Source organism: Ahaetulla prasina, chromosome 4, assembly GCF_028640845.1.
Source record: "Ahaetulla prasina isolate Xishuangbanna chromosome 4, ASM2864084v1, whole genome shotgun sequence".
Taxonomy (NCBI): domain Eukaryota; kingdom Metazoa; phylum Chordata; class Lepidosauria; order Squamata; family Colubridae; genus Ahaetulla; species Ahaetulla prasina.
The window spans coordinates 1,287,761-1,295,990 of record NC_080542.1 but is presented as its reverse complement, the minus strand read 5'-3'; the positions used below and the strand labels follow the sequence as shown (position 1 = coordinate 1,295,990).

The following is an 8,230-nucleotide window of genomic DNA, read 5'->3' as shown; positions in this document are numbered from 1 at the left end:
AGATAGCCATTCTGAGGCAGATTCCCAGACAGGTACGTGAAAAAAGAAAGAAATATTATTTTTTGTCAAGCAAATTGTACCAGAAGGGAGTGGGCTTCAGATGGCTGATGCCAGAGGGATTGATGATTTTCCGGGAGGGCATTACGAAAAAAATCAGTACAATTGCGGAGGCTACGGCCTATGTGGAGGAACACAAAGCCCTCCTGGAATTAGATGATCCAGGAATTGAAGAAGGGGAGGTTATAGATCATGGGGCGGAAGCGGCTGCCGCTGTTGCGGCCCTGGAGTTGGGTCAGGCTGAACCCAGAGTTCTGAGATCCAAAACTAGGAAGTGATAAAGATATTTGGGATTGTGTTGGTTTTCCTTATTCTCTTTTGTACGATATTCTGTTTATTCTTGACCCTTCTTTATTACGTATTTAAAATTTGTAAACTTAGCTACTTCGTGTCACCTGCTTGCCATACGGCTGTTGTATGTGTTAAAAAATTTGAGTAAAATTCTTATTTTAGATAAGAAAAATGAAAATTTACCATACCTGATATGTATTTGTATAAACCTTATTTTTGACTAATAAAAACTTTTTGAATACAAAAAAAAAAAAAAAGGTACAACATTTACAACACAATTGATGGTCAGTATATCAATATAAATCATAAGGATTGCCAGCAACAAAGTTACAGTCATAAGTGGAAAGAGATGGGTGATGGGAACGATGAGAAGATTAATAGTAGTGCAGATTCAGTGAATAGTTTGACAGTGTTGATGGAATTATTTGTTTAGCAGAGTGATGGCCTTTGGGGGGGGGGGAACTGTTTTTGCTCCACTTAAGAGTTAAAGGACAGAGACACTGGATTTAAAATAAAAACAAAATAAAAATAAATAAAAATGCAAGAGACTGCACAGCCACTTGTCTGAAACGGTAGAGGGGCTCCTTCTTGAGAGGGTTGGACTAGAACAGGGGTCTCCAACCTTGGTCCCTTTAAGACTTGTGGACTTCAACTCCCAGAGTTCCTCAGTGCAGGGGTCTCCAAGCTTGGTCCCTTTAAGACTTGTGGACTTCAGCTCCCAGAGTTCCTCAGTGCAGGGGTCTCCAAGCTTGGTCCCTTTAAGACTTGTGGACTTCAGCTCCCAGAGTTCCTCAGTGCAGGGGTCTCCAACCTTGGTCCCTTTAAGACTTGTGGACTTCAACTCCCAGAGTTCCTCAGTGCAGGGGTCTCCAACCTTGGTCCCTTTAAGACTTGTGGACTTCAACTCCCAGAGTCCCTCAGCTGGCTGAGGGACTCTGGGAGTTGAAGTCCACAAGTCTTAAAGGGACCAAGGTTGGAGACCCCTGGATTAGAAGACCTGTAAAGTCCCTTCCAGCTCTATTCTGATTGATGGATTGAAATAAAATAAACATGTCACTATTTTTAGGCCTCAAATGCTGGAATCTGGCCAGTTCTTTCGGTTTGCAGAAACTCTCAAGGAAGGAGGGAAGGAAAGGCAAGCGTGCCCTACGCCCTAAAACTGTCTCTATTGCAGACCCACAAAGGGCACCTCCTTCATTGCATCACACCAGGAAATTCCAGGTTTTGCCCTATTTAAACCTTTCAAATTCTCCAGCCTTTTCAATTCACCAACCAAGGGTGACTTCTTCAAATGAACCCCAAAATCTCAGACTTGGGAGGGAGGGTTTAAGCCCATCCTTCCTTCCTTCCTTCCGCCCAGCGGGCTAGTTTTCAGGGGCTGTGAGAATGTCACAAATTGGGTTGCTCAGTCTTGCGACATTCCCCAGAAGTCATTTTTTTTTGTTTGCGGGCGATCACTCTTTAGTGACTCAGGCTCAAAAATCTCAAGACTCGACACATCTGGGGAGAAACTTCCTTTGGGAAATTTAACCAGATCGCTTCTGTGTTTTTAACTCTTTTCGGGGTTTGTTTCGACATTTGGGGTGACCCCAATTTTTGTTTCCATGGGATTAATGTTGACGCAATATTTTAAATATCGCTCTTGGGATGTTTTGACGGGTGTTTTTAGGGAGTTCAGAATTGTAGAGCCTCCCAGTGTCTCTCGGTTGAGTTGGGTGGCTATAGAAGCTGAATTAATAATAAATTGATAATAAATAAGATGAATAAGGGAGCCCATGGTCAGTGTTTTAATTCTGAAGTCTGTTTAGCCGTTAATCTGGGGGTCACCCTAATTCAGAGGGGGCCACCTCCCATGTGATGTGTTGGACTATAATATGGAATTTGTAGACTCCTAGGACTGGGAGGGACCTTGGAGATCTTCTAGTCCAACCCCCAGGGGCCCGAGGCAGGAGTCCTTCCAGCTTGGACAAATGGTTGTCCAAGCTTTTCTTGAAATCTATAGACCAGAGGACTCCAACCTTGGCAACTTTAAGCCTGGCGGACTTCAAGTCCCAGAATTCCCCAGCTGGGGGATTCTGGGAGTTGAAGTCCGCCAGGCTTAAAGTTGCCAAGGTTGGAGAGCCCTGCTATAGATAAATAGATAGACAGACCAACAGACATGATGGATGGAAGATAGGTAACCAGCTAGCTGCTAGACAGACATGGAAGATAGCTAGAGAGACAGACAGACATGATGGATGGAAGGTAGATCGTAGAACCCTGGGGCTGGGACTTTGGAGGTCTTCTAGTCCACCCCCTTTCCCAAGACCTTATATCATTTTGGACAAATGACTATCCAATCTTTTCTCGAAAACGTCCGATGACCGAGATCCCACAACTGCTGGAGCCAAGCTGTTCTACGATCCATCAACCTCAGCCTGCATATCCCCAACCCCAACCTCCTTTGACCTCTATTGTAAGCCAAGTTGCTTAAGCCCAGAATCCCCCACTCCAGGTTTTCCATCTGGGTGGGAGGGAAGCCAAGACAGACCCCGGAAACACACCCCTAACCCACCCACCCCACTTTGCCCTATTCCTCAACCGGGGGCTGCCCGAATCTGCCCCCAAAAAGACGTGCCTGGGAAGAGATAAAAGCAAGCCCGTTTATTAAAATCACAATTAAAGCTGCATGATTCTGTACAGCCGCCCAAAGCCGAACAGCCTCGGCACGGCCCCATTCCTCCCCGTTACAAATCTGGAGTCACAATAATATTAATTTAATCATTTTTTTTGTTTTGTTTTTAAAAAAGAGACGATTCGGCTCTTCCAGGATTTAATTCCAGTGCAGGTTTTGGGAGAGGCCTCCGCTGCTCCAGGCTTGGCCCAAGCCCCTTCCTGACACCCCCCCCCCAAAAAAATGGAGAATGGTGGGAAGGTCCAGTGGGCAGAGCAGAGGTTCTTGGTTTGGCCAGCCTTGGAGTGGGGGGGGACACACAGACGGAGATTGGCCAGGGGTCGTTAGGGAGCCAAGGCCAGCCAGCCAAGGATGAGGAGGCTCCCGCCGTAGGGTGCCACGTGGGTGAAGGCTGGCTGGCCGGTCATCGCGTGGTAATAAAAGGGTCCGCAGAAGAGCCCCATGCCCGTCGATAGGATTCCGCCAGCCTATCAAAAAACAAAGAGGGCTTTAATGTCTGCCCCTCCCTGCAAACCACAGACGTCCCTTCCTGTGCCAAGCCGGGAAACGCCTGGGGTCCGTTTGCCCCATCTGGGTGTATATACAGCTCGCCTGTCTGGAACCCACACCTCGTTTCAGACATTAGTACAATTGAACGTGTCCAGAAATATTTTACAAGAAGAGTTCTCCGCTCCTCTGAATACAACAAAATACCTTATGCCACCAGACTTGAAGTCCTGGGTTTAGAAAATTTAGAACTCCGCCGCCTTCGACATGACCTGAGTTTAACTCATAGAATCATCTATTGCAATGTCCTTCCTGTTGAAGACTACTTCTTCAATCACAACAATACACAATAGATTTAAGCTTAATGTTAACCGCTCCAATCTTGATTGTAGAAAAATATGACTTCAGTAAACAGAATCATCAGTGCTTGGAACACACTACCTGACTCCGTGGTCTCTTCCCAAAATCCCCAAAGCTTCAACCAAAAACTGTCTACTGTTGACCTCACCCCATTCCTAAGAGGTCTGTAAGGGGCGTGCATAAGAGCACAAACGTGCCTACCGTTCCAATATATAAATATATATATATATATATATATATAAAACCATAAGTATGTAATAACTATATATCCTGTCCTAATGTTCCCTTTGATTGTATCCAATTTCATATAGTTATGAAATATATATATAGTATAGTTATTTCATGCTTATATATAATGTGACAAATAAATAATAATAATAATAAAAAAATAGATGGAGAAGCGCTTATCAACTTTGGCCAGTTGGAGAGGGGTGGGACTTCAACTCCCAGAATTCCACAGACATCATCATCATTTAGTGTAGGATGAGAAGATGACAGAAGTAAACCTATAAATGCAGCCCATGTAATTATAAGCAAAACTTCTGAGGGGTTATGGCCACTGGAAGAGAACTGGACTTCAACTCCCACAATGCAATGAAAATAGAAATGGACTTCAACTCCCAGAATTCCACAGCCACAACCGCCACCACCATCATCATTTAGTATATGATGAGAACACGATAAAAGAGAAGGAAACATACATACGCAATCCACGTAATTATAAGCAAAACTTCTGTGGGGTAATAGCAACCAGAAGAGCGCTGGACTTGCCCAGAATTGCCCAGAATTCTGGGCATTCACACCTCTTAAAAGGTGCCAAGGTTCAAAAAAAACGATGCTATAGAGCAGGGGTCTCCAATCTTGGCAACTTTATAAAGACTCGTGGACTTCAACTCCCAGAATTCCACAGTCAGAATGGAATAGGAATGGATTTCAACTCCCAGAATTCTGAGCGTTCCCATCTCTTAAAGGTGCCAAGGTTCAAAAAACCCCCATCAAATCTGGCTGAGGAATTCTGGGAGTTGAAGTCCACAAGTCTTAATAAAGTTGCCAAGACTGTAGAGAATTTACAAACTCTCAAAATGTTGGCTTGGAGGTCTTTTCTTAGGTTGGGATTGTAATGCCACTTGCTAGAAGGGTGTGGCTGGCTTCTTCAACTTTTTATCTTCCTTTTCTTCCTCTCTCCGCGGGAGCGGCAGACTGTGAAAGCTGTCTGAATCAGGAGTTCCAAATTTTGGGTAGTCGGAGCATCTAATCTTTGGAGTTTCTTCCGGATATCAGGGACGTTTTTGTCCCACAAAAATCCTTTTCAGAATTACTTCATTCTTTGGGGCATCCGGAACAAGGTCTGTGAAGCGCCGAAAGCCATTTTTAAAAATCAGTTGGGTTTTCTTTTGGCTGTTGCATAATTGGGTGCACCTGATGAAAATTTTAGGTTTTTTTGGTACTCCTTTCTCGAGACCCTGAATAAGGGTTCCTGAGAACTTCCGTGCCTACGGGGTCATTGGCATTGATTTCAAAGGCTGGAGACAATAAATCTGCAACCTGAGACCAGCATCCTAACGGAGGCTTTGTCACATTTTTTCTGCTGGCTCCAAACCTTGCCGCTTTCTCCACTGTGGGAAGCCAGACTGGTGTTTTCATATCATGTTTTGCTTTAAACAGTTTTCCCATATTAAGAGTAGAGCCCTCCTTATACATAATGTCTTGGAAAAGCATCTATGTATTTCATTATTTATTTATGGCAATTTTTTTAAAATGCCACCTCCGGAGGGCATTTAACTTGCAAGAGCTGCGCTTGGAGGAAGAAACTGGAATGGGTGGGGGGAGTGTTGTGGTCTGCCAGCAGCCTGCGAAGCTGGCAACGGAGTCGGAGAGCGACGAGGCTGAGGAAGAGCATGGGCCAGTCCTGGAGGCTGAAGAAGGCCCGGATGAGGGCTCTGCATCGAAGGCTGAGGTAGGGCCAGGGCCATCGGGAAGTGATGTGCGGACTCCGGAGCCTCCAGAGGCTGATAGTAGTGAGGCAGAGGAACAGGAGGAGCCTGTTCCTAATGCACACATGAAAAGAGCTGCCAGAAGGCAAGAGCAGCTCAAGCAAAGGGGACAACTCAGGAGTAAGGCCAGGAGATGATCGGCCCCTCCCATAAGGCTTAAAAGACCAGCAATGGCGTTTGGGCTCTTTTGTCGGAAAACAATGTCGATAGCTTTGTCTTGTCGCATTTCTTTCACATTGGTGTCTTCTGAATTTTTGCCTTTGGCAGTTTGCCTAATTGGACCAAGGTTGGTGATAGGACTGAGGAATTTGTGTTTGGGAGGAATTTATTTGGACTATGCTGGGAATGAAGTAATTCCCAGCTGTTTGAATAAAGTTTGTTTGTTTTTACACTGACTGAGTTTCCTACCATCTACTTGGGCCTGGGCCACAACAGGGAGGAGGGGGGGAGCAGGGGTGGGGTTGAGCCTCCTCCCCCCACCCTCCCCCCGAAGAATACCTACCAGCATAGGGTAGCGGCAGTGGGGCACTGCCAAGAGAGCCAGGCTGTGCAGGAAATGGTACTTATTGGCTGTGTCGTACAACTGGGGAAGAGCAAAAACAATGAAGCATCAGAACTGTGGGAGACTCGAACAGCCCACCCCAGGACTCCCCCAGCCGTCCCTCCCAGAGCAGGCAGGGGTTGTGTTGTGTGGCAGGACCCCACTGGGACCTCCAATGTGGGGGTCACTTAGCCGACGGCAGAGGGGAGACGGGCGGCATCGGAGCTGCCGGCGACATCCAGCTGGTTTCCTCGGGGAAAGGTCTGGGCGGGTGGATGGGGGTCTTTTACCTCTTTCAGGTACTCCGGCTGTTCCTTGGGATGGAAGCCTGGAAGGAAGAGGAGGGGGGGGGTTATGAGGGAGAGGAACAGGGGGGCACTTTTTGCACCTGTCCAGCAAGACCCCCTGTTCTTGCCTGTGCATTGCTTCCCCCAAGCGAGAGCCACGGGAGGGGGGGTCTCTTTGCTCCGGGGAGGGGGGACAAACCCCGAAGGCTCAGTGGCCAGTTCAGACAGACCCCTCCAGACACGGTTCCCCCCCCCACAACGACCGCCATTGCAAACTGGATTAGATTTTAAAGTTATGGGTTTTAAGGGGTTTTTATTATTTATACTATTTTAAATTTGGGGCAATAGAATAAGTTTTTAAATTGTTGTTTTAATCTGTATTTATATGTATTTTAACTGCCTGTGAACCGCCCTGAGTCCTTAGGGAGATAGGGCGGTATATAAATTTGAAAAATAAATAAAATAAATAAATAAATAAAATGAGGACATCTGCAGGGGGAGGGTGACGTCATGCCGACATGACGTCACGGGGTCCCCTCCCCCCAAAAAAGGGCCCAGAATCAGAATCGAGCTGGAAGGGGACCTCAAGAGGTCGTCTAGTCCAGCCCCCCTGCTTGTACCATTTCAAGACCGCCGCTAAGCGACCACCCCCGTCTTAAAACGAGCAGCACCTCCCACCCCCGGAGTTGCAGGAGCGAACCCCGCAATCTGACTCCCTCCCCCCTCCCATAAAGACCCCTCCCCAAATTTGCAGCCGGCTCTTCTCTCTCTCTGTCCAAGCACCCCCACTGGTTGCATCCCAGCTCCGGCCGGGCCGATCCTTCCTAAGCAAAGCCAGCCAGCCCCCCAACCACCCACCCTCGGGTCGCTCACCGTGCGCCCCATAAGCGGCCGCCCCCACCGCCGACGCCCCGCTCAGCGCCCCGAGGCGGCGGAAAAAAGTAGCCGCGGCCGCCATCCTCCGCTAGGTTCGAACGTTTCCGACTACGTGCGTCTTAGCCAATCGGCGACCGCGTGGCCTTATTCATATGCAAGCCGCGCCCATCCAGCGCGTCCCACTCAGCCAATCAGCGCTTTGCTATCCGCTTCCTCGAACGGCGGCCCTTTCGCAAGCCCCTTGGAGAAGAGGAACCGGACTCCGGCCAACTATCCAATGGGAAAATGAGTTCCTTTCCTTCCGTTTCTTTTTTGCGTGTGTCCTCCAGTCCGATTCGCCTACGAGATTGAGCCGGGAACGTCAATCACGGCACAGTAGCCAATCCCAGGAAGCCCGAGGGGTGGGCGCGGTTTCAGCAATTGCCGGCGTCATTTATTCAAGCGGACAAATTTACGCGTTTTACCCACGGCGCCCTCTGGTGGAAGAGACGAAAACGTCCCTTTGGGGCTTTTCCAAGTGGTGCCCTTTCCTTTCCCCGGCATCTCTGCCTTCGATGCTCTGGCTTTCCTTATTCCAGCACGCGGGAGAGGAAATGGGGGACCCGCGCTTGCCTTTCACGCAACGTCACGCGTTCCCGACGTTAATTCCGGGTTTGTTTGTTTT

At 48.0% G+C, this 8,230-nt stretch overlaps 1 protein-coding gene across 1 annotated transcript; it reads right to left on the bottom strand.

The window, feature by feature from the left end:
• Positions 1-2,976: 2,976 nt before the first annotated feature.
• Positions 2,977-7,787, bottom strand: TMEM256 (transmembrane protein 256). The gene is made up of 4 exons (XM_058180496.1): positions 7,564-7,787; positions 6,694-6,731; positions 6,365-6,445; positions 2,977-3,489 (listed from the first exon to the last, which is right to left on the bottom strand). Exons 1-4 carry the CDS (start codon positions 7,646-7,648, stop codon positions 3,346-3,348), a joined length of 348 nt encoding a protein of 115 aa, XP_058036479.1. The 5' UTR covers positions 7,649-7,787; the 3' UTR covers positions 2,977-3,345.
• Positions 7,788-8,230: the final 443 nt, after the last annotated feature.

Bases quoted from the DNA above. Each gene is read 5' to 3' on its own strand.
- TMEM256 (XM_058180496.1), bottom strand. From the start codon at position 7,648: ATGGCGGCCGCGGCTACTTTTTTCCGCCGCCTCGGGGCGCTGAGCGGG. The intron at 6,446-6,693 runs GTAAAAGACCCC...GCTCTTCCCCAG, and splicing joins AGCCGGAGTACCTGAAAGAG to TTGTACGACACAGCCAATAA. The intron at 3,490-6,364 runs GTAGGTATTCTT...GTTTTTTGATAG, and splicing joins ACTGCCGCTACCCTATGCTG to GCTGGCGGAATCCTATCGAC.